General features: G+C 42.6%; 2 protein-coding genes across 4 annotated transcripts in view; both read right to left on the reverse strand.

The window, feature by feature from the left end:
- GLB1L2 (galactosidase beta 1 like 2) overlaps positions 1-5,612 on the reverse strand; it is a 47,751-nt gene extending 42,139 nt beyond the window's left edge. For both annotated transcript variants that reach the window (XM_037029056.1, XM_037029055.1), the window contains exon 1: positions 5,433-5,612. In XM_037029056.1, coding sequence (XP_036884951.1) covers positions 5,433-5,518 — 86 coding nt within the window. In that variant the 5' untranslated portion in view covers positions 5,519-5,612. The remainder of the gene's footprint in view (positions 1-5,432) is intronic.
- An 8,768-nt stretch (positions 5,613-14,380) lies between these two features.
- Positions 14,381-26,462, reverse strand: part of GLB1L3 (galactosidase beta 1 like 3) — a 38,940-nt gene continuing 26,858 nt past the window's right edge. Inside the window, exons 13-20 of one of the 2 annotated variants that reach the window (XM_037029053.1) lie at positions 25,776-25,882; positions 24,820-24,960; positions 24,418-24,489; positions 23,826-23,904; positions 23,277-23,364; positions 22,864-22,975; positions 14,777-14,893; positions 14,381-14,634 (exon numbers count right to left, since the gene is read on the reverse strand). In XM_037029053.1, coding sequence (XP_036884948.1) covers positions 14,563-14,634; positions 14,777-14,893; positions 22,864-22,975; positions 23,277-23,364; positions 23,826-23,904; positions 24,418-24,489; positions 24,820-24,960; positions 25,776-25,882 — 788 coding nt within the window. In that variant the 3' untranslated portion in view covers positions 14,381-14,562. Of the gene's footprint in view, positions 14,635-14,776; positions 14,894-15,176; positions 15,202-22,863; positions 22,976-23,276; positions 23,365-23,825; positions 23,905-24,417; positions 24,490-24,819; positions 24,961-25,775; positions 25,883-26,462 lie in introns of those variants that run through there. The other variant, XM_037029054.1, reaches the window with a different exon arrangement.

Below are 26,462 nucleotides of genomic sequence, written 5' to 3' on the forward strand. Positions count from 1 at the left end.
GTTCAGAGGGTACATTTCTAAATACAGTAGGAAGTTTATATATGGATGAGAATTTACTAGACCAAAACCTTAAGACCCAGCTACAAAAATATACAAACTCCTCATTAGTAGTCAACCACATAACAGCAATGAAAGGTGTCCTGACGCTATGTGACACTGTATTTCTATTTTGGGGAAATTTTCCATTGGCAGTATCACAAATAGGAAAGGTGTTATATCTCAACCTAGAGGGAGGTACAGAGTCTGCTGAGTGACCCAAAGGGCTCTGCTAGTAAAAAAGACTCTGGGCATCTTAGCGACACTCGCGGAATCAGGATGAAACAATTTCATGAACAGGGGACACCATACACGTATTAAGTACTTTTTAATTCCAGCACACAGACTTGCCTACATAGACACACGGGGAAAGGCTGGTTCTCACAGAACACACAGAACCCAGACGCGCAGGTTAGAAGAACTTCCTTCCCCTCAGACAACAGAGCCCATGGCTTCCTTCACACTGGTCCAATGGAAACGCAATGTGCTATTTTACTCCTTATTTAACCTACTTTAAGTGTCTGTCAAGATTTAAAATGCACATCTCATACGGTCAGCAGTTCTACATACAGAAATATCTCCAACAGACACTCACTGCAACTTTGTTTGCAGCAGCTAAAAGAAGGCCAAGAACTGGTGCCCATCTCTAGGAGATGTTCAAATAAGTCATGTGCCAGGTGGACAAATGGGGTGCAGCTGTCTTCTTGTACATGCACAGAATTCCCCGAGGAAAACCATGGCCATGAATCACCTCAGGTAAAGTGGACAGTGTGTCTGGAGCCAGGAGTGGGGGACTTATTGACCCCTGTGTATTACTTGTAGTTCATCCCTTTCATGTATTATTTACTTGCGAAATCAACTTTACAGGAGAAACATGTGTGGTCTTGAAAGGGACAACCCCACTGTCTTGCTGAGTGTGGGAGCACAGAAGCAGTGAGCATCACCTAATGTTAAAAACATCCCTAGCAACTAGCGAGCAAACAGAACCAGAGGCATGGACACACAGAACAGACTGACAGGTGCCAGAGGGGAGGGGGTTGGGAAACTGGTTGAAAGAAGGTGAAGGGATCAGCCAAAGAACATCTGTGCGTGACCCATGGACATGGACAACAGTGTGGGGAGTGCCTGAGGGAGCGGGGGCCACTGAGCGGAGGGGGGCACTGAGTGGAGGGGGGCAGAGGGGAAAATTGGGACAACTGTAACAGCATACATAATAAAGCAGATTTTTAAAAAAAAGAAAGCAGAATAAATAAAAACACAAATAGCAAAGAAACTTTACCCTTCTCTCCCAGGAGAAGCCCACACATTGGGACCTCTTTTTCAGTACAGCCTTTAGTAACCAGACAAAGACATTTAAGCAAAAAGTAAAACTGAATGGAGAGGAAGCAGCAAATATCCATGCACCAAAAGAACCCGCTGGGTAATGGCAGGGGCAGAGCTGGACCCCAGAGTCCTTTGCAGGCACCAAATGTTCTAGAAAGATCTCTTGAAGCTCCAGCATCTCCTGAATCTCCATCACAAGAGCACTCAAGGCAAAATAATGGAACTCTGAGTCATTTCCTCATAGATTCAGCGCTTTTTGCACTTGATTCTTCCTTGACCTCAGGTGGAAAGAACTCTTGGGCCAACTCTCTGGTACTTCTGCTATCAAGGCCACACAGCTCTTTGCCCCAGATCTCCTGAGCATCCCCATCCCTGTAATCCAAACACACCCATGATGTCCACATTTGACTCTGGTTCCCTTCGGTCACTGGCTGGCCTGGCACTGTAAGACCCCCAGAGCCAGAGTGGCTCTGATGTCCCGCTGCCCTCTGCCTGAGCCACAGCCCAGCTAGCTGTGCCTCCCTACCTGTGTCAGAGAGGACCACCTGCTGGAAGAGACACTTCCCAGATGCTGAAAACTTCCCTGTGGTAAGATGAAAGGGACAGCATTCGAAGAGTTCAAACATTCCAGGTACTGTGCCTCGGGCCTCAAGCCCAGCAGAGTCCTGGAACAGGCAAAGCTCATAAAATCACTGACCTCACAGAAGCCCAGGAAGTGAGGTGCAATTTGCCCACGTGCCCTTGAGAGACAGGACAAGCCATGACTTGGATCAAAGAAAGTAACCTGGTCACGTTGCTGTCATCTACCCCCAGCAAAGAGAAGTTGGACACGTTCTCCTCCTGGAATCCAGATAACATCAGCACAGGAGCAGTGAGTGAGATAGTGAAGACATGAACTTGTCCTTGAGGGGGGCATCATGCAGACTGCCCACCTGGTTGCTTTCCTCTCTCCTAACCTTTAAAAGCTAAGATGTCAGATATGAGAGAAACAGAGTTGATTCAATTATTGCTCAGTGATGCATTTTTATTAAGGAAAAAAATCATGAGTGGGAACCATACCTTGATACTATCAATCTGGCATTCTCATTGAGTGGGAGGAGGAAAGAGAATAAAAGGTAACCAGCTCAGAGAAACAGTTTTTATTAATACATGCATCACAGTCCTCAAAGTGATATACTGAGTGAAAGACGCCTAACGAAAACAAAGCATGTACTTTAGGGCTACAGCTCCACAAAACACTAAGAAATTCAAACTCATGTGGTTGTGGAAAGCAACAGGTCAGTGAGCAGGGGAGCAGGGGACCAGGGGAGCAGAGGCACAGGACAGGGGAATTCGAGGAGGCACAGGGACTCTCTGGGGCTGGTGGGTATTCACTGTCTTAATTATGGTTGTAATTTCAGAGGTGGATCTATAGGTCAAAACTTGTCACCCTGGATGATTAATGTAGCTCAGTGGATTGAGCGTGTGCCTGCAAACAAAAGGATAGAGGTTCGATTCCCAGTCAGGGCACATGCCTGTTGTTGCAGGCCAGTTCCCAGCAGGGGACACACGAGAGGCAACCATACATAGATATTTCTCTCCCTCTCTCCTTCCCTTTCCCTCTAACCATAAATAAATAAAATCTTTAAAAAAGCTTGTCAAGCCTTACATGTTAAATGTGTAGTTTATCATACAACAATTACACTTCGATAAAGTCACTTTTTTAAAGACCATTGTTCAAGCTAAGAAACTGAATGTTGAAATCCTCCTCAAAAGTCATCTTGGTTCTTCTATTTCTTGCATATGATGTAATCAAATAGCTCTGTTTGACCATGAACCAGCCCAAGGTAAAATTCATAGAAAACAACAAAAGCTGCAGCCAAGCAGTCCCCTCCCCACTGCCTCCCCCCAATACCTGCCTTCTGAGGCACAGAAAAAGGGCTCGCCCTGACTGCTCAGCTCACACAGCTGCCAGCTGAGAGCTGTGTGACCTATATAGCACTGGCCACAGCAGCACTCGCCATAACCGCTCCCACTCAGTTAATGACCTTGTCAAAGAGTCAAAGCAGGAAGAGGCTGAGACAGTGAGTATGTTTTTCTCTGGCCACCAGAGGTGATCTGTGGTATCCAGCTCATGCCAGACAGAAAGAATTGGGCAGAAAGTGCCCATGAGGGTGATACAATCAAACAGATGCCCAAAAGACACTTGTTCTAAAGGCCCTTAAGAGATGGCCTGAAATTGGCTGTGAGCTTGTCTGGTCTCCACCATGCCTGCTGAGAAAGAAGAGACAGCAGGAAAAATGACAACTGTCCTAAGCACCTCAAACTCTTTCAACGGACTTGAGTCACAGATATCCATTCTTCACTGCGGCGCCCAGGAGCTTCCGGGGGGACCCCTGCAGCGATCAGTCATCTGCCCAGGGAGGAGCACGACCAATTCACCCGCAAGAAGCTCAGGCTTCTTCACAGCCACTCAGATGTCTGACACCTCATCCATCTCCTGTCTTGCCAGACACTAATGCACACCCAGCCTCCTCCCCGCACCTCTTCTGGTGGACTGTTAGGGTGGATTTAACTAGCCCACCTCAAGACCCTCAGTGCTGGCAGGGGTCCCCTGCATGGACGGCTATATCCTTGACCTCCAACAACAGGCAAACCATGTGCTACTAGAGCACCTCTGGCCTTTCTCTCTGGGATGAAGGGTCCCTGAAGCCCTGCCATTAGCCAGAGGCTCCTGCTGCCTCTGCTTTGAGCAATTCTTCTGGGGTTTGCATCAGTCTTGCACGAAGAGGGTGGCTGAGCATCCTACGAGAGCCAGGAGCAGTCTTCAAAGAGGAAAGAGTTAGACATCACTGACAAGTTGGAGAGGGGAGTCTTAAAAACAACTGGGAAGACAAAATGCTTCTTAAATTTTCTGGGCCCCAGAATGAGAAGAGCACCAATTTCTTCTCCCAGACAATATGACATCCTCACTATTCCCGGAGCCAAAAAGCCATGTTCGGTCATGAAAAGGTATAAATGGAAAGAGTTTCTGAATGTGTTGCTGTGGCAGCCAAAAACATTCAAATACTTAACGCCATCAAAAACTTCCCTTTATCTCCCAGAGGAAGTTCAGAGAAACTAAGAAGAGTGATAGGGAAAAGGAAAAGATGGAGCAGAGCAGGAGTGCACCTGCCCCTAGCTCCAGTGGCTCAGGCTGCAGCCTCTTCAACACAAACTTGCAGAGCCAAAGCATTTGTTGCTGATGGCCTGCATCAGCAACACTGGAAGTTTTTCCAGCAACACTGGAAGTTTTGAATATGGAAAGTGCCCAGCATCTGCCTGAAAGACATGGTGAGGGCTGTAGAATCCTATAAATAGACACAGATCAGAAAAATTCTGGGCTGGGGCACCTAAACAGGCCTTGGATTAAGCTTTCTATCACTAAACGCAATCACTTGCCACAGACATTTTGTGAGGAGGGACTGGTGCCTGGTGCCTGGTGGGAAACAGAAAGCAAAGACCAATCCTATAACAGGGCATATGAATCCAGAGCTGAAGACCTTGGAGCACCTGCAGGGTAGCCTTCTCATGACTGTGCTGGGTTGGCTACACCGACCAGAGAGTCCTGAGCACTGGAGCTCTGGTCCCTGCTGCCTAGATAAACCTCCCAGGGGGGTTGGTAGGGAACGTGGGGACCTGGGAGAAGAGCAGAAGGCAGTTCCCCAAGGAGGACTGGAGCCGGGGCAATGCTGGGAGGTAGGAGAGGCATCTGAAGGGTACTTCTGCTGACCTTCCCAGGGGCCTGGGAGCATCCACGAGAAAAGGAGAGGCTGACATCACTGACTCTGAAAAGGCGTGGGGAAGCTCTAGGGCACAGACGCCTGAGGTTCCGGGAGGGCAGCGCCTAGCGTCAATCACAGGCCTAGCCCTCCAGGCAAAATCTGAGCTCCTGGAGGCGCACTGCGACCCGGGAACTTTGGGAAGCTACAAAAGAGGCGGGCGGACAGTTCCCGAACTCGAGATTCGTGGGTCGAGGTCACACGAACTCCGGGAACCGCCTCCCTCCGCTTGGAAGGGAGCCGAGAAATGGAGGTGTGGAGGGGCCCCCTCACCTGCGGAGCACCAGGAGACTCAAGACCACCAGCAGCAGAAGTCCGAACACGCGGCAGGGCCTCCGCGGGACACTCCACGTGGTCATCCCGAGTTCGCACAGCGCGCACTGTGCGGGTTCCGGCTCCAGACAGCAGCACTCTGCCGCACGCCCCAGGTTCAGAGCAGAGACGGCGCCGCTCCTCGGTCGCCTGGGCAACGGGGCGGTGTCCCGGGGCCCCGCCCCCCGCGGGCTGGCCGTAACAGGGGCGGGGCCTCCCCCGGATCACCTGCCCGCAGTTCTCAACTCTGTGGAGTCTTCTCAGGCCTCCCCTGCCTGTCTTTACCAGGTCTCGGAGGCACGCCAAGTTTCGGACGCAGTTTTTCTGCACGGAGTATGCAAACACGTGTGGAATTACTGCGCACGTGGTCCAACCAGTCCTTGAATGCGGGTGGAAAGAGCGCGGAGGTCGGGTCTCTCCCACCGTGCTACCTTAGCAGGCGTGTATTAAAGGCGCCTGCAAAGACAACGCACGCTCCTAAAACAATCCCGAGTGTGAAGAGAAATAATTTTGAAATAATGACTTATCATGTGAAAAACCGGGACATTGTAGAATATCCTTTAGATGTATTTAATGGCTGTGTGTACTTCACCTTTGAATTATCATGGGGAGTGGAGTGCAGCGGAGTGGGTGGGGGGCGTTTGTGGGGGGCACCTTTGGTTTCTTCGAGTCATTTTCTCGTCTTGACTCCCAGCACTTTTAAGTTTTCATTTTAAAAAACTTCAGATAAAACCCTCACAATTTAGAAAAAGACGAATAAAATGATCTTATTCTAGAACAGAATTGTTTCATGAAGTACATTGTGAAATATTTGGACAAAAGTTAGGCTTTATCACAAACCCAACTTATCCCAAGAACAAAATTCAGATATTACTGAAAGAAAATCTAAACATTTTTTTTAGGGAGGCTAATGTGTTTTCAGGGCATTAGGGTTTCTGGAAAACATCTTCCTCTGCATGCTTTAAAACCATTTCCTACACTTGTATGCAGTTTTGAACTTGTAAAGCTGGCAGTAACAAAAAGGGACTTTATTTCTCAAAACAAAACAGAGTTTAATGTGAAGGGTCTTTTTTCTAGAATTAACCAAATATTCAGTCAAGTAGCATAAGTTAAACCAAGAAGAGGTGAACAAATAAACAGGAGAATGGGTGTGGGGGGTGGATCTGCTGCAACTTGAGGGCAGCCAGGGCTTTGCACAGCAGGGTGCTGAGGGCAGGGCCAGAAACACTCCTAGCAACCCCCATGAGGAGCAGTGGCTCCTTCTTAACGCCTTCTCCAAGGTCATTGGTACTTTTTCTTTATTTTTTAAGACATATAATTGTTTGGCAGTTGTTAAGACCATGATGAAAATATTTTGGTATAATTTGGATAAGAGTTAGCCCAGATAATATGAGACATATTAGAGACATATTATTAGACATTTTCTCCATATGAGACATATGAAGAAAATATCAACCATTAGCCCGCTTTCTACCTGGGAAGGCCCATCCCAGACACACCCCACCCACATTCACCCTCCTTGCTGGCACAAGTGTAGGGGTAGTCCCACCCTGATAGACATCAGGGTACCCTTAAGAGACTGAAACAGTAACACCATCTTAATATTGTTTAAGTTATTAGGAAAAACTTGTTAACATGGGCTATAAACAATGAAATGCTAATTCCATTCTTGTGTCCTTTGTTTTTATTTGTGGGAGAAAAATGTAAATAACTGTGCTTCAGAAAAAATCATTACCCCTTTTAACTCTGTGGGAAGTGCAGAACTATAGACACACCCTACTTGCTGTTTAAGAACAATTTTACTTTATCTGGACTTCATACCAAGGAAGGTCCTACAAAGATGGCACTAATCTGAGATGACTTTTGCTGAGGACCCAACACTTTTGGTTTTTACAATATTAGCGAGCTACTCTCAAATTACTCTTTTCCATCATGTTTAATGATCCCTGGGGACAGAGGCTACAGTTAGCAAACTGGCCTGATGAGAACACATACACACAGCAGTCCTGCGAGGTGTGGGGATGGCGAGGAGTCCCTGGTGCATGGGAATCTCCTTCACAGGCCTCCTTTCTGGTGTCCACGGTTCTGGAACAGAAAAATGAAAGAAATGCTCTTTAAAGAAAATGAAGTTGTGTTGTTGTCCTCAGTCCACCACATGAAGTCAGGGCTACAATAGGCCCAGGGAGCATTTTTGGAGAAAATGGTTCCTTTCCAGAGAATTCATGCATCCCACGTAATTGGTGGGAAATAGAAATGTGCCCTGAAAATCACGGGGAGCATAAAAGCTACGACCATTCAGAATCAGCTCATTGGACACACTCAAGAAAAATAATGGTGCCAAACCAACCTCATTGCCTATTTTACCTTTTATTTTCAATAGGTGCCACACAGGTTTATAGGTCACTTATTCATTCATTCACACATCTCATTTTTGAGTACACTGTGCTAATGCCCTGTATATAGTGTATCTGAATTTTAGGAAGTATTTGACAAAATTTTTCTTTAAGGCATGAGGGCAAGATGCAAAATGTGGTTTCTGCGATAGTACAGCCATTTGGACCCCTAGAGCACGATATAGCAACCTCCTCCTTACTCTGTCCATGCGAACAGACACCTTGGGCCAGCCCTCTCTGCACACACTCTCCAGTCCCTTTCCTTAGGATTACAAGAGAAGTCCAGTTATGATGGCAAGTTGTTCAAGAATCTTTTTTAAAAGATTTTATTTATTTATCTTTAGAGGGCAAGGGAAGGAGAGAAGGAGAGAAATATCAATGCATGGTTGCTCTCATGTGTCCCCTGCTGGGAACTGGCCTGCAACCCAGGCATGTGCCCTGACTGGGAATTGAACCGCAGTTGTTTGGTTCACAGGCCTGCACTCAATCCCCTGAACTACACCAAGCCAGGGCTGTTCAAGAATCTTGAGCAAAGAAAGTAAGAATAAATGAGGACAGTTGCAAACCAGGACAAAAAAAGGACCAAGTCTCGGGAAGATTTGATCTTGAAAAAGAAAAAGGAAAACAGATATATGTTGAGATAAGTAGTGTTAAACAAAAAACTTTCATGGCCAAAATCTTTCAAAAAATTATTTAGGCCATTGCTAGCAAGAAAAAAACAAACAGGTGCTTGGAATGCAGTGTGAACCAACAGCAGCAGGGCTATGTGGATGAAAAACAGGAGTTTATGGAAAGTAACCTCCCAGGGTGATCTGATCATAAATTCCTAACTGGGCAGGTCATGGTCCATAGTCTCGCCCCAGGCTCATAGCTTTGTGGTGACAGGGTTACCTTTGCCTTAAGTGAGCCCTGTCAGGCTTTCTCAGCATCCAGGTTACCACACCTTTGAAATAAGCCATAACCACCTTCAAGAAGGCACATAATCTCATTAACTGTCCTGTAATCCAATCCCAGACTTGCTTTCTCTTACCTCTTGTAATTACAAATGCATAAAAGAAGCTTAAAGTGTCCACCAATAGATTTAAAACAATCACCATCAAAACACGAATGGCATTTTTTTCCCAGAGCTAAAACAAATCAGGGGGACCTCAGTACTTGTCGTTAATTCATCGGGGAACTCACAAGAGTGCCGAAATTGACGAGCAAGTGAGGCGTGATGAAGCATTTTTCTTTTGCTGGGTGGTGTCATGACTCGTACAAATTTTAGCGAGTGTGACTAGTTCTGAGCCCACACAGAGTGCCATAACACTTTTTTGTTGTCAAAATGAAACGAGTACAGGTTCTGATCAGCTCTGAAGCCGATGAGTGCCAAGGTGTGACCTGTATACAATAATATTGAATGTTAATTATAATTGAAAAAAATGTTGTTTTAAAACCTGCAAAACTGTTATTCTTTGGAGCATTTGAGATTTTGCTCCTTGTAGACCTCATCAGTTTGGCTCAAATAAACTCTTATAAAAATTCTCCACAAGTTTGGACATTTCTTACATTAACAATGGACATAGTCATGTGGATGTTAATTCAAAGTTCCAACATGCACTAATGAATGCAAAGAGTACTTTGTTGGCTTTGCCCTGCAGTAGTTAACTGATTAACCTCCATTGTCACTTCCTTCTACTCTCTGGTCTCCTGTAAATGAATTTAGGACGTGTCAGAATTTCCTCCTTGTCAGTAGTCAGGTTTTTTCACCCTGAAGGTGCATCAGTGGGATGGAAAGGGGCCTGTGTACAGTGATATGGGGTGCACCAAACATCGTTGTTGGCCTTGGTAGTCTAAAAATATCACTTTTTATCGTCAACCGTTGGGGGGCTGAAAAGCCAGAGATCTAATTCTACAGCATTTTATTCATTAAGAAGAAATCAACAAATGTTTAATTACTGCTATATGCTAAACACTATTCTAGGTACTTGGATACATCAATGGACAAAACAGACAAAGATCCCTTTGAAATTTATATTCTAGCTGCAGAAGAAAGACAACAAAAATTAGCAAATGAATGCATAAGTTGTACAGTGTGTTCAAAGATAATAAATTCCATAGCAAAAAGAAAGTAGACAAGGAAGGTAGATTGGGAGTGTGGTGGGAAGGGGCATACACAGAAGAGTGTGTGGCTGTTAGTTGAACACAGATCTGAGAGAAGTGGGAGTTAGTCAGGCATGCTGACATTGGGGGAGGGCTCTGCATGTAGACGGAATCTCTAGTGCAAAGGCATTCAGGCTGGGGCATGACACAGAGTTCCAGGAACTGCAAGGAGGTCCACAGGGGAGGGAAGGGGAGGGCAAGAACTGCAGGAGGTAGGGTCTGAGAAATGCAGGGGCCTCATCAGGTAGGGCCTTTTAGAGAGAGTTGTGACATGCATGAAATAGGGAGCCATTGCAGGCTATGACATGTCGTCCATTATGCTTTAAAGATCACTCTGGCTGCTGTGTGGAGAATCCCCAGAGTGGGCAAGAGTGGAGGAAAGTTGACCAGTTAGGCTACTGCAGTCATCCATGTGAGATCAGTAGAGATAATGTCTCAGACAAAGAGGTAACAGTGGCAGGGGTATTTCTAGAAATAATCTGAAAGCAAAGACAAGAAGGTGGTTGTGATTCCTGGATTGTTTGTGGGGTAAGAGAAATAAAGAGGACTGAAGAATGACCCCAACATATTGGGTCTGAGAAACTGAAAGAACCGGAGCTGCCCTCACCTGAAATGGAGAAGGCTATGGGGAATGGGTTCATAGCGGAACATCAGAAGCTCAGAGTGGGCTGATTGAGGTTGAGATACCTTTGAGACTTGCTTTTTTTTTTTTTTAAGAAGGGTATTTTTCTGTGTTAGCATTTATTTTATTTATTTTTTAATTTTTAAATCTATTTTATTGGTTATGCTATTATAATTGTCCTATTTTTTTCTCCACTTTGTTCCCCTCCTCCCTGTACCCTACCTCCCACCATCATTCCCCTACCTTGCTTTATGCCCATGTGTCAGAGACTCTCAAGTAGAGACATCATGTAAGCTGTTAAATCTATAAGCCTACAGTTCAGGAGAGAGGGCTGGGATGGAGATACAAATGTAGGAGTTGACACAGAGCTGGTATCTAAAGGCATAAGCCTGGGTGAGATCACCAATGAAGTGTGGGCAGAGAAAGAGAACCAAGAATGAGCCCTGGAGCACCCAATCTCAGGAAAAGAGAAGGAACAGGCAAACGTGGATGAGAACGAGCAGCCAGTGAGGCAGAATGAAAACTCAGGAAGGATAGTGTCCTGAACACCAAGGAGGAAACATAACTGAGGAGGAAGAAGTGATGAGGTGCATTATATGCTGACAGGTTAAGGAAAGACTGAGAATGGACCAATGAGTCCAGTAGTGGAAGGTTTTGGATGACTAGGATGCATGCAACTTGGGTGGAGTCAGGGAGTATGATTGGGGAAGCTGACTGAATGGGCTTGGAAAGGGTAAAGGAGAGCCTAAAATTGTGTACAGAGAACTCATTTGGGGATATTTGCTGGAAAGGTGAATAAATAAATGAGGCAGTGACTGGTGGCTCTTGACTCTGAGTCAAAGGCAGTGTTCCATTTTCATTTTTAGTTTCAGTGGGAGAAACTACAGCATGCTTGTATGCCAATAGTGATTGTGATAAAAAGTGAAAACAAGTGAGGTAGTAGAGACCTTGGAGAATTTCCAAAGCAGTATCCTTTACTAAGTGAAGGGGATGGGGTCCAGTGACCACGGAAGGACAGGCTTCAGTTGTGAGCAGATGGGATCACTTAAGGCAGCACTATGTTCTCAGTGATAGAGCAATTGCTTGGGTTCATTCCAAATGGGTGCCTTTGTGCAATAGGCCAAGCTACTAAGAGAGGGAGTCAAAGCAGCTCTTCCTAATACACATAAACACACACAGGGAGGCTGCCAAATTGAGGAGACAAAGAAATATGGCCCAAATGGAAGAACAGAACAAAACTCCAAGAAAAGAACTAAACAAAATGGAGATAAGCAACCTATCAGATGCAGAGTTCTAGACCCTGGGTTATCAGGATGCTCAAAAAAATCATTAGATACTGCAACAGCATAAAAAAGAGTCAGGCAGAAATGAAGCTTACATTAAGTGAAATAAAGAAAATTCCACAGGGGAACAACTGTGGTGAGGATGAAGCTGAGATTCAAATCAACAATTTGGGACATAGGGAAGAAAATAGCGTTTGATCAGAACAGCAAAAAGAAAAAAGAATTCAAAAGAAGACTAGAATAAGGAACCTCTGGGAACTGCCAAACATACCAGCATCTGAATCATAGGGGTGCCACAAGGAAAAGAGGAAGATCAAGAAATTAAAAAATTATTTCAAAAAATAATGAAACAAAACTTTCATAATTTGGTGAAGGAAATAGACAAACAAGTCGAAGAAAGATACAAAGTGCCAAACAAGTTGGACCCAAAGAGGACCACACCAAGACACATCATAATTAAAATTCCAAAGGTTAAAGATAAAGACAGAATCTTAAAAGCAGCAAGAGAAAAGCAGAGTTACTTACAAAGGAGTTTTCATAAGACTGTCAGCTGATTTCTCAAAAGGAACTTTGTAGGCCAGAAGGGACTGGCAAAAAGGATTCAAAGTGATAAAAAGCAAGGACCTACAACTTAGATTATTTCTATCCAGCAAAGCTATCATTTAGAATTGAATGGCAGATAAAGTGCTTCCCAGACAAGGTAAAAAGTGATGAACTCATCACCAAGCCATTTTTATATGAAATGCTGAAGGGAACTATATAAGAAAAAGATTAAAACTATGAACACTAAAATGGCAACAAATGCATGACTACCAACAACTGAATCTAGAAAACAAACTAAGCAAACAAGCAGAATAAGAACAGAATCATAGATATGGAGATCACTTGGAGGGTTATTAGCTGGGAAGGGAAAGGGGGAGAATGGGGGAAAACATGCAGGGATTAAGAAGTACAAATTGGTAAGTACAAAATAGACAGGGGGATGTTAAAAACAGTATAGGAAATGGAGAAACCAAAGAACTTATATTCATGACCCATGGACATGAACTAAGTGGAGGAAATGAGGGTTTGGGACAGAAGGGAACAAAGGGGGAAAATTGGGACAACTGTAAGAGCAAAATCAATAAAAATATATTAAAAGTGAAAAATAAACTAATCCCTGAAAACATTTTCTGTAAGGCTAAATTCTTTTACGGAATCCAGCTGAGAAAGGCTGCTTCAGAACTTCCTTCAGTGTGTGGATATTTTGATGATAAAATGTCTTGACCTTTCATTTGTCAGAAAGATCTGTATTTTGTTTTCTTTTCTCTGAAAGGCACTTTTACTGGGTAAGGGACTCTAAGCTATGAGCATTTCTCTCTAATCACATGAGTAGGATATATTCTGGACAGTAGGCTTGTGTTTACTCTCAGAAAAGATTGACACAAGTAGGCAGCTTGTGTCAATAAACAAAAGAAGAGACATATTCAAACACCTCTTTAAACTTGGGTTTTTCCATCTACGAAATAGATACGTTGCATGATGGTTAAGTTTAGAAGTGATGTTATATTGCATGTGAAATACAGTACATTTCTGTGACTTTTGTGATTACTACTCCCAGTTTTCTCTATTAGTCTATAGTGTGTCCATAGATTTCATGGGTTTGAATCTAGAGCCTTGGAGCATAAAGTTATATGCAGGAATTGTGTAGAATACATGATAGAATTCTCATCTGCTAAACCAGCCATTCAGATTACTGGAAGAGAAGAGAATCTGACTTTGTCCTCACCCGAAACAGGGAGTTTTCTTTTTCTCGGTGGAGAACCAGATTACTTGCTACATTTCTGGAAGCTTTTAGGCACTATTTTTAACAAGGTTGTAGCATGCTGTTATCATGCATTGGTCTGAATTTTGGCCAAATGCTGTATTTTGATTATAAGAATGTGATTAGTTTTCAAAGGTGTCATTTGAAAAAAATCGGTTAGGGAATCCATGCCTATGTGCCACATCTCACTACCATCTGCCCGCGAGCAGTGAGTGCTTCGATGATGCCCAGGTGGCTGAGGAGTGGTAAGGCACAGCGTGTTCAGTGTCAGGCTTTGCTGTCACACAGTCAGAAACAGCCAGCCAAGTTTCTGTTCCTTCTCTGATCAGATGTGATGCACCAGGTCACCTTGGAGACACTCAGGCTGCAGGGAAACACCTGGAGACATTGTTCACTCTCCTTGGCGCTCCCCCCCTACACAAGCACAGAGCGCAGGTGCTTGGCAGCCAGCACATACGACACTCCAGCATGGAGAGAGCAGTAACTCTTACTCTCTCTTTTGTTAGAGAGCCTTCACTTCCTCCCGTCTAAGGACTAAGAAGCAGAAATAAAACGTGTTTTTATTTTATTCATATCTGTTTTCAGGTACATTTAATTAGAGAATAAGAACATCCTAAAGATTCAGCTTAAGGTAAATCAGTCACTGAAGTTTTGAAGACTTTTTAAAATTGAAAAATAGGCATCATATTGATATACTACAATATTTATAATAATTTTCCTATTAAAAGTTATTTTCACAAATCTGCTATTACAAGCCACAGTGTGTTTGGTGTTCTAGACATAAATCCTCCTCCTGAAAACCACTTGTAGATGAATGCCAACAATCCACAACAAAAAATGTTACAGCCTAGTGGTAAAGCTTGGGTTTATCTGTGGTTTGGATGTATGAACCACTCTTGCTTTTTTCAAACAGGATGATCTAGGAAGAAAAAAAAGACCAACAGTAAGAAAGGGTAAGCCTATTCAACACAGGATGTGACAGACACTACAATTTGCTTTCTGGAGGTGAAGGCAGATCTTAATATTTATGACACATAGAGGCAGGGGTGGTGGTGACTCACCTCATTGTCTTCTGGATGAAGCCAGGCGCCAGGAAGGTAAAGTGTTTCCTGTGGCCCAATGTACCAATATCGCCCAAGGTTACGTCCATTGATGAACACAAATCCATAGTTCCAGTTCTGGAAAGGATGGAGGCTTGAGACATGGAAATAGATTCACACTGGGAACAGAAAATCTAAGGCACTTGAGCAGTGAGAACAAATAGAAACAGACTCAGAGAGCAGGATGACAGCTAAGGGGGGAGCATAGGGTGTAGAGGGATTGAGCAAAAGGAAAAACGACTTAGGGACACAGACAACAGTGTGGTGTATTGGGGGAAAGGGTGTACAAGGGAACATGGAAAAATACAATAAAAAAGGGCAGACACGTAATGGCACTGAAAGTGAAAGTGAGTTTACAAACCTCTAGAAGTCTGACCCTGCTGTACCTGGCCCAGGGATGACAGAGAAAACATGAACCAAAATTTCAATGCTAGTGTTACTATCATTCCTGCCCTATGGTAGATAAAACTACATATGTCTTAACAGCAGGTCTTCTGCTTCCAGAAATAAGTACTGGGTAATACAGAGGAACACTACTGCTGAGAGCAGCTATAAAAGCTACGTAATTTTTCATGTGCTTCAATACAATGAAGAATTACAGGACCAAGGTCTAGGAGAAGAGAACTGAGAGACAAGGAACATTGGGGCAGTTCTTCCACTAGAGACATCTGCCCATTCAGGAAGAAGTAGCTGAGCGGAACTTGTCCCAAGTTTTGAGGAACAAAAAGGAGATGCCAGGGAACCTTATTAAATAAAAATACACCCTGGGTTAGGAACCTGAGAGTCTATATCCTAGGAGAAGAGTAAACTAGAGATAGCCCAGTCACTGGGTGGAAGCCTTGATTCAAGTTGTTTCAGTCTTTGCGACTGTAGTAGGTCCAGTGACCCTGGCCACCTCCAGAAGTGGTTGTGAATCCTCTGACATTCTGGGCCTCAATTTATTTCTAGTATTTTTCATAAAGTCTGTGCTCAGTTGAAAAAATAACCAAGCAGGTGGTGAGGGAAACAATACAATAAAAACAGAGAGGAAAAAACAGACAACAAAATACATGCATAAATGATACAAATAATGGATTTACAAGTCACAGGCTTTGAAATAACTATGTCAATAAATTGGCATGTCCAAAGAGACAAAAGACAAGACTTAGAATGTTGACAGAGAAGTGTAAACTACACAAAAGGCCATAGTTTATTATCAATAAGGCAAGAAATAACAAGTGTTGAAAAGGTTGTGGAGAGAAACACTCGTGCGTACCTGGTGGGAATGTAAACTGGTACAGCCACTGTGGAAAACAGTACAGAGATTCCTCTAACAATATAGAGATTCCTCAAAAAATTAAAACTACAGTTATCATATGACCCAGTAATCCCTCTTCTGGATGTATACCTAAAAAGTTTGAAAACATTTATTCATAAAGATATATGTGCCTTTATGTTCACTGCAGCATTATTCACGGTGGCCAAGACATGGAAACAACCCAACTGTCTTTCAATGGATGGGTGGATAAAGAATATGTGGTGATATATACACTAGAACCCTGCTTGGCACTAAGAAAAGATGAAAGACGCCATTTTTAAAAACATGAATGAATTTTGAGAATATTATGCTGAGCAAAGTAAGGTATACAGAAAAGGATAAGAATCATATAATTTCACTCATGTGTAGAATATAAAACAGAAAGCAACAAATAAACAAACAGACAAAAACAAACTCATTGACATGGAAAACCATATGGCAGTTTGCAGAGGAAAAAGAGGATGAGGGCAATTGAGAAGAGTAAAGGGAGTCAAGCATACGGTGATGGAGGGCTGCTGACCTCTGGGGGATGAGCACAATGCAGTGCACAGACAATGCATTAAGACACTGTCCCAATTAAACTCATGTAATGTTATCAACCAATGTCACCCCACAAATTTAATTAAGTTTTTCACAAATAAAAACAGCTACAGTTATAGAATAAAAATATACAACTAAAACATGTAATAAAAAAAAGAATTTAGCAGATGTTTTGAATAGCAGATTAGATAAAACTAAATAGAGAATATAGATAAATAGAGAATTACTTAGATGAGTAATGAGAATATGAGAAATTTTTCAAAATGAGACTCAGAGAAGAGAAAAAAGAAAAAAAAACCACGACAGAGACAAAAAAGGATTACCTAAATGGTCTAATGTATAAAATTATAGTCTTTGAAATACTCCAGTTAAAAGACAAAAATTGCTGTACTACGTTTTAGATAAAGCAGTTATATTTTATGTATAATAAAATCATCTAAAATATAAAAGTATTAAAAATATAAGACAACAATGAAAAGTTATAATAGGTAAATATTAAGTAAAACAAAGTTGCAATCACTCTAGTCATATCAGAAAAAAATAACATCAAGGCAAGAAGCATTGCTAGCAATAATAGGAATATCTCCTGATGACAAAATTTTATATGAATATATATAAAATGAGTGTATTTTATATGAGTATATATAAAATATGGAGAAGCTATGTAGTATATAGCTATATATACTATAGTATATAAGCAATGCTGTATAGAATAACGGGAGAAATAAAATTCTAGCCACAGTGGTAAATTTTCATACAATGCTTCAATAGCTAATAAACAAAGCAAATGAGAATCAAGACATAAAACATTTGAAACAAGAAATTAACAAAATCAAACTAATTGATGTGTAGAATATTGATCTAAGACATCAGAAACACATATTCTTTCCACTATACATCAGAATCTCTATTAAATTTGATCATACAGTGGACTAAACAAGTGTTAACATTTTAAAGTTCTCAGGCCACAGTGAAATTAAATAAGAAATTGGTAAGAAAAAGGTACCATAAAATTTCCACAATAATTTTTATAAGCTTATAGATACAATCAACTCCAGGCATAAATGAAAAGTAATAGCCTAAATATAAATTTAAAAGAGTAAACATTAAAAATAAGTTATCTAATTACATATTTAAAGCAATAATAAAAAGAAAGCAGATAACTCCAGTGTTAAAAAGTAAAATAAACAAAATAATGAAGGTAATGGCAGAAATTAAGCAGAGGAAATATATAATGCAGTAACAGTCACAGGCAAACAATTCTTTCAACAGTTAATAAAATGGTAATGTTCTAGTGCGACTTATGAAGAAAAAAGAAATGTTATTACAGATGATTTAGACATTAAAAATGAACAATTTAAACACAATATATTTGAAAATTTTAATGAAATGGAAAAAATATTAGAAAAATGTATTTTATTTACACTTTTAAGGAAACACAAAATCTAAAAACTACTTTAATCTTGAAAAAATTTTATCCACTCTAAAAAAAACTTTTCCACAAAGGAAATGTAGGCTCTAGATGATTCCCTTGATGAAATCTAGCAGATACTTAAAAAATAATACCAATCTTACATAAATTGTACTTCTCAATTTATGAAGGCATTAAACCTTAGTAATAAAACCTGACAAAGAAGACTTCCAATCAAGATGGCAGTATAGATAAACACAGTACAAACATCCTCCCACAAACCACATCAAAAATACAACTAAACTACAGAACAACCATCCTGCAGAACTGCCTGAAATCTAACTGAATAAAAGTCTTACAACTAGAATTTTAAAGGAGCAGCCACATCCAGACTGGTAGGAGGGGTGGAACATGAAAAAGGCAAGTCCCACACTCACACATGGCAATTTAGTATCGGAAGGGATATCTTGGCTGCAGATGTTCTCCCTGAGGAAGAAGGGGTTCCAGCTCCACACCAGCTGCCCCATCTCACAACACCAGGCCTCCAGTGCCAGGAAGACAAGTCCCCATAACTTCTGGCTGTAAAAACTAGAGAGGATTGTGGCTGAATGAGACAAAAGGCTTCTGGAGACCCAGGCAGTTCCTCTTAAAGGGCCCACACAGGAACTTACTTGGACTCACTCCTTCTGAGCTCCAGCACTGGGACAGCAGCTTGAAAGGCACCAGGGACATAAGCAGAGGAACTAAACTGTCCGACATTGGGGAAAGAGCTGGGTAGGGCAGGGACAGCTCTCTGCCAGATAAAAGTGATAGCAGAGGTCATTGTTCCTTTTCTAAGACCCCCACCCTCCACAGAGCCAACAGGTGGGTGCTATATCTGAGTCTCCATCAATGTGACTCATGCTGTTTGCCCCACACTGGTGATTCCCCGAGACTTGGCTGCACCCAACTTGCAGGTCTAATGGAGCCATTCCCAGGGCTTTTCTATACAACTGGCCTTTCTTGCCTCATGCTTCAGACTTTCCTGAAATCCCTCAAACATGCAGCATCTGGCCCCTACCTCTTGCTAAGTAGCCCCAGGCCCAGCACTAGCAGCAGGCTGGCCTTCAGTTGCAACTTGGTCTCTTCTTGGCACCTCCAAGCCCATCACAATTAGCAGACATCTGAAGATTGCTCTGTAGCTTGTGCTGGTAGCCTCAGGCAGGGTGCAGGTGGTGGCTGATGTTGCACCTCCCAGGATACCCCAGAGCCAGTGCACCTGGTGGACAGCTTCTGGCCATGTTGGATTTCAACCCTACCATCTCCACCAGTGACCCACTGAGGGGGCAGACATAGTGAGCATCAAAGCCCCTCTGAAGCCATAGGCTGGACTCCAGCACAGCAGCTCCTCTGTTCTAGTTGCAGCTGAGCCTCACAGCTGAACGGCCTTGGGGGCCAATCCTTCCCAGGCACGCCAATAGCAATCACAGCTCTACTGAAATGGGACAGTGCACACAGCTCACAAAGGGGCACGTCTGGAGTGCTCAGCTCAGGTAACTTGGAAATGGAGCCCTACAGGACATCTACTACACAAGGCCATTTAACAAGTTTGGGAGACATAGCAGCTCTACCAAACACATGGAAACAAACATGGGGGCAGACAAAATGCAGAGACCAAGAAGCCAGTTCCAAATGAATGAACATGAGAAATCTCCAGAAAAAGAGCTAAATGAAATGGAGGCATGCAAACCACCAGATACAGAGTCCAAACAGTGGTTATAGGATGCTCAAGGAACTTGGTGAGAACCTCAACAGTATGCAAAAGGACATAGAAACCATACAAAAGAACCACTCAGAAATGAAGGATATGCTAATTAAAATGACAAATAATTTATAAGGAGTCAACAGTAGAGTAGATTATGCCAAAAATTAAATCAGTGACTTGGAATAGCAAAAAAACACCTAATTAGAGGAGCAAAAAGAAAAAAAGAGACAAAGAATCTAAAAATATGAAGATAGTATGAGGAGCCTCTGACACAACTTCAAGTGTACTAACATTTGCATCATGGGGGAGCTGGAAGGAGGAGAGAGAAAACAAGACACTGAAAACCTATTTGAAAAAAATAATGACAGAAAACTCCTTCACCTAATGAAGGAAATAAGACATATAAGTCCAAGAAGCACAGACTGTCCCAAACAAGATGAAGCCAAAAAGGCCTACCCTAAGACACATCATAAGTAATATGCAAAAGATCAAAGACCAACCTAGTGCACTGTTGGTGGGAATGCAGACTGGTGCAGCCACTGTGGGAAACAGTATGGAGTTTCCTTAGAAAACTAAAAATAGAACTTGCCTTTGACCTGACAATTCCACTCCTAGTACTATGCCCTAAGAACTCTGAAACACCAATTCAAAAGAATGTATGCACCCCAATGTTCATAGTAGCACAACTTACAATAGCCAAGTGCTGGAAACAGCCTAAGTGCCCATTAGTAAATGAGTGGATCAAAAAACTGTGACACATTTACATGATGGAATACTGTACAGCAGAAAGAAAGAAGGGAGGCGCTCCTACCCTTTGTGACAGCAAGGATGGATCTGGAAAGCATTATGCCAAGTGAAATAAGCCAGGTAGTGAAAGACAAATACCATATGATCTCACCTATAAAAGTGGAATCTAATCAACAAAACAAACAAGCAAGCAAAATATAACCAGAGACATTAAAATTAAGAACAAACTGACAGTAACCTGAGAGGAGGTGGAAGGAGATTTTTAAAAAAAGGTTAAAGATAAAGAGAAAATCTTAAAAGCAGCAAGAGAAAAGCAGTTAGTTACCTACAAGGGAATTCTCATAACAATGTCAACTGATTTTTCAACACAAACTTTGTAAGCCATAAGGAAGTGGCAATAAATATTTAAAGTCTTGAAAAGCAAGGATCTGCAACCAAGATCAGCCAAGATTTCTCTACTCAGCAAAGCTATCATTTAGAGTCGAAGAACAGATAAAGAGCTTCCCAGACAAGAAAATGCTAAAGAAATTCATCATCATCAAACCAGTATCATAAGAAATGTTAAAGGGCTTACAATAAAATGGCAATAAATACTTAACTATCAATAATTGAGTCTAAAAATTAAACAAACACGTAGAACAGAAACCCACTAATAGATACAGAGAACATTCTGATGTTTGCTGGATGGGAGGGGGGTTGGGGAGATAGATGAAAGAGGTGAAGGGATTAAGAAGTACAATTTGGTAGTTTCAGAACAGTGACTGGGATATAAAGTAAAGCACAGGGAATACAGTCAATAATATTATAATGACTGTGTGTGGTGTCAGATGGGCATGAGATTTATCAGGATGATCACTTAGCAAGTTGTATAATTTCTAATTACTTTCTAAACAAAGTTATAGAAATAACTTTCTAATCACTATATACCAGAAACTAATATAATATTGTATGTCAACTGCAATTGAAAAATAAAAAATGGCTTAAGAAAAATATGACAAAGATATTTCATTCATGAACATATATAGAAAATCAGCCTCAATTACTTTTAATAGCCAAACACTGAAAATAATACACAGGGCTACCAACAGTAGAATGGTTAAATAAAATATTAATATGATATATTTATAAAATGAAATCCTGTACAACTGTGAAAATAAATGTCACTAATGGTTGAATCTACAATGTTGAACAGAAGAAACTGTATAAAATAAAGAAAGCAATCATTTCCATTTACATGAAGTCAAAGGAGGAAACCCTAGATGAGAGCATTAGGAGCACAGACAATGGCTTCCTCTCAGGGAGAGGGGCAGCTGTCACTGAGAGAACAGACGACAGCATTTTTCATCTCAGCAGTAATTATTGGTGTTCACTTTGTGATATTTATTCAACTCTATGCTTATGTTTTGTGTACCTATGCTATCCGTGTGTGTTCATACATAAAAGACATGTGAGGTAAAAATTATCCCCCAAAAGAACAACAATTTTCAGAATATAATGAATGAAATTATTACATTAGCACAAAAAGTGACTGTGTATATGTTTTGACAAAATTATATATGAAATCACACACGGCTAGTAGTGCTTACATGTAAGAAGTAGAGAATAAGTAGAATGGGGTGAGTTTCAAGGAAAACTTCCACCATTTGTTCTCTACACCTACTATTATTTGAGTTTTTCCATTGTTTTAAAGTATTATTTTCTCATCACTAAAAATTTTAACATGGCTAGGAAGATAATCAGATGTTCCATTATAAAAAACAACTCTGAAATTACAAGGATAGTAGTTTATAAGAGACAGGTTTTAGTGGAATCTCCAAAGTTCCCTGAAATGAGGTTTTTTTTTTTTTTCAAATACAGTTTACATTCAATATTATTCTGTATTAGTTTCAGGTATGCAGCATAGTGGTCAGACAACCATGTACTTTACAAAGTGGTTCCCCCATATTTCAAGTACCTGCCTGGCCCCATACATAGTTATTTCAATATTATTTACTATTTCTGTAACTACCAATTTGTACTTCTCAGTCCCTTCACCCTTTCCACCCAGCCCTTGGCCCCCCTCCCCTCTGGCAATTGTTTGAAAAATGGTAACTTTAAAAGCCTGGAACATGGGGGATGGCTTGTTTGGCAATGAGGAAGAAGGGAAATATTCTGGCCAGGAACACTATAGCTTTGCTTCAAGACTCATTAAGAAAGAATAAGTGTAACAAAGAAAAACAATCAAACAAAAAGAAATTTAAAAAAAAAATTTTAAGGTAAAGAAAGAATAGGTGTTTGAGATACCAGAACCAAAAAGAGCATGCACTCACCGGCAGTTTCAGGAAGGTGTCCTTAGGCTTGGAACCAGCCTTCAGGGTTCCAAGGTAGAAGGCAGGGCCCAGGTGGCTGTTTGGGACAGGTCTCCAAGCGGCAGAGCGGAGCCTGGAGAAAGGGCCACACCCTGAGGGCTAGGAGCCTTTTCACAAATGTAGTCTCAATATTGACCCCAGATTTCCCAGGCAGGGACTAAGATTCTGTTTCAGTGGGACAGAGCAGACTTAATTAGACTAGAGCCAGGAGACTTGTTCTGGGACTCCAGTCCTGATTCTAAAGGACCCTACACTGCTGAGCAAATCACTATAGTTCCCTGAATCTCGGGCTCTCGGTCTGCCAAGTGAAGAACGTGAAATCTCTGAGTTCCCCGATCCTTCCAAGTGCCTTCTGGGAGTAAGTGGGAACATACCTCTCAAAGAAGCTCATTTTCATTTCCAGAGAATAGATCGTGAAGCCCTCCAAGGGAATCTTGTTGATGGTAACAGATCCAGTTAATCCTGCCAATGGGAGGTAGGAAGGAGAATGTGGTTAGCACTGGATATTCTCAGTGTCTGGGACAAAGCAACACAGACTGTATGCCTTCTGTGACAAGGGCTCAGATGTGAGGGCAAACCCTTGTCTAACTTTCTAGGACTGCAAGTTTCTTGCTGTATGGTTTCATACTCCCAAGGAAGTGCTCCACTTAACAGCAGAGCTTTTCCCGAGATTCCTGAGAGGAGTCCTGCCCTGCTTGTCCTGAGACAAGCCAGCACCCAGCATAACTGCCCCATGTTCCTGCTTCCGAGAACTGAAGGGGGCAGGACAACTAAGAGGAAAGAAGTTGCATCTTTGGTTCTAGAACACAAGTCTCCCACTGCCTAAATGGCTCCTTTTTCCTCCTAGCACTACATAGCCCCAGGCTTAGGGTCAGGTCCCCATGGAGAGAGATTGCAGCCTGTTTCTCAGGCCTAGAGCCCACCTTTCTGCTGAAGTTGAATTTTCCATGAATAATTTACTCGTCCTTGATTCTCCACCAGGATCCTTAGAAGTTGACACCCCTGTTTGGGATAGACCAGTGCATGGGAACTACAACCATGCAGGGGTTTTACTCCAGAACCCAGTCTTTTTTCTGAGTCCCAGATGGAAAGGCAAGCAAATGGGAGGCAGGGAAGCACAAGAGCCCAGTGATCTTCCCTCTCTCGTAAGGTCCCTGTGTGCTCCTGTTCCACATTCAATCTCTCCTGCCTTCTACTGGTCTGCCTTAGCAAAGGCAGAGAGACTCAGCTGTGCCTTTGACAGGGCCCAACTAGAGGCTGATGGCTGACTCGGGGCTTAATGGGGAAACACCATGTTCATGGAAGCAGCATGCTGCAGCTCCTGGGAGATGCATCTGGGCCTGGGAGATGCAGCTGTGCTTGTAGCACTAAACAGACACTTTCTGCTGGGACCCAAGACGAGAAGCCATCCCCAAGGGCAGTGACAGAGAGAAGAGGCAGGCTTTGTCAGAAGCGGGCTGTGTTTGCATTTGAGTGAGAGATCTAGGGCAGCGTCTAGACTCTTGAATTACATACCCTGACTTCAGGAATGTTCACATTCTGGTTACCACCAGCCAGAATGCCTATGCTTTTCTCATTCAAAAATACCTGCAAGAGCACAGCTGGTGTCAGACTGGTAGGCCTCCCTGAGGATGGGAGAAGGGAGGTTTGGGAGGAGGTTTGGGAGGAGGTTGTTGTAAGGATGGAGCAGCCTTGGCACTCACAGGTGGCTAGAATCTGACACGGAGACCCCAACAGACTTAGGTTATGATAAGGCAGAAAGTAAATCTCCTTGGTTTCACTTTGTATTTCCAATGCCTCACACGTAGTAGGTGCTTAAAAATACTGTCAGTCAAGTTGACCAGTGGCTGACTACCTCCCCTACAGCAGTTAGGCTGAATGTTCTGCTTACCTGCACAGACAGCCTGCTGACCCTACCTGTGCAGTATCATAAGCATTGGCATGCAGCAGACCTCCAGAGCAGATGGACGTCTCATACAGAATGAATCCGTAGGACTGACCACTTCCATTGTATATGGGGAGACTCTCCATGTTGACTGGCTTACTGGACACAATTGGCTGTAAGAGACATGGCAGAAACAGGATCCAGGGCTATGGGAAGGCAGGCTCCTTCCTAAGACCCTTGTCATTTCTTTATTGTAACTCCTAACGGTCCCCAAGGATCTTTGAGTGAGAAACACTGAATAGATGCTAGGTGATGACTCTCTTGTGCTTTGTGTTTCCACTGACCAGGGAACTGGGTGGGCAGGGGCATGGTAGAGGGAACAACTGCAGTAACTGTAACAATTAACCGAGATGATATGCTGTGTTCTAACACAACTGAAGTCAAATAACAAATTATGCACTTAACAAACATTTTTTAGCATATGCAAGGCACTTCTTTTTATGTAAAATGGCAATAGAACAAGTAAAATCAATACGAACTCAAGAACTGATAGTTTCCAAACAATTTCCACCCTTTCTTTAAAATAGGACAGGAGATCTAATGTTAAAGGGCAAGCAGGCACCTGTAGAAGTTCAGTGATTTGACCTAGTGGATGGTGAAAAGTCAGAAACTCAGTTTCACAGGTTCCTAGCTCAGCAGCCTGTCCCATGTGGATCATGCCCCCACAAGAGCATTTACTGGGTGGACTCGTCGAGCTGGGAAGCAGGATTCTCCAATATCCTGCCTCGCCTCCCACCCCCACTCACTTTTCAGGCTCAAGCCCATTCAAAGTCCCCCAAGAAGGAGCCTGTGGGTCTTACCCCATAGTTCTAAACTGGGACAAAATACAGAGAATTAGTTTCCACACTTTCCATTAAAGCCCTTGAAAGAATCTCCACTCTATGGCCTAAGGCCTCTCCCCCCATTCCAGTGCCCAGGCAACACTCACCTCATGTAGGTACTGCAGGGCATCCCACAGCGGCAAGTAAAGGGATGGCCTCACCGAAGGGTACACAGCCTTAGGAGCGAGCTTAGGTAAGGGGGGCAGGGGAATTGCTGCAATGAAAATGGACCTGAAATAACTGCTGCCTTCTCCAAGCCTCCCCATCCCTATACAGAAATGCTTGTATCCCGGAGCCAACCAGAGTAATAGGTCCTAGCCTGGCATGAGGCTATGCTTCTATGAGAGTGATGAGGAACTATGAAGACCTGAGTTGGAGCCATTTTGTTTGCACAGAAAGCTGACAGACCCTGACCCCGAAGAGGCAGTGGTGTTGGTCATGTAGACTGAAGGCTCTTGGGGAGCAGGGCTCTGTGCTATGTCTTTGGCAATGCCAGTGCTTACCTAGTTTCTAGCATGTGGTAGGTGGTTAGTTAACTTTACTTAAATAAATAAAATAGAATTATTTTTGCTATTGTATGTAAGGGTATGCTGTATTACATCATATTAAGAGCTTTACAAACTGTAGCTTAATTCTCACAATCATTATAAAGGAGATCGGTATCACTGTTTTTGTGTTTCAAGGAAGAAACTGAGGCTTAAAGGTCTTAAAAACACTTATGCAAAACCACACAGCTTTTATGTGGGAAAACCAGTATTTGAACCTGCTACCCTTGCTCTGAAGCCCTTCATTAA

Source organism: Sturnira hondurensis, unplaced genomic scaffold (assembly GCF_014824575.4).
Source record: "Sturnira hondurensis isolate 20B ecotype Veracruz unplaced genomic scaffold, ASM1482457v3 Scaffold0020184, whole genome shotgun sequence".
In the NCBI taxonomy this organism is placed as follows: domain Eukaryota; kingdom Metazoa; phylum Chordata; class Mammalia; order Chiroptera; family Phyllostomidae; genus Sturnira; species Sturnira hondurensis.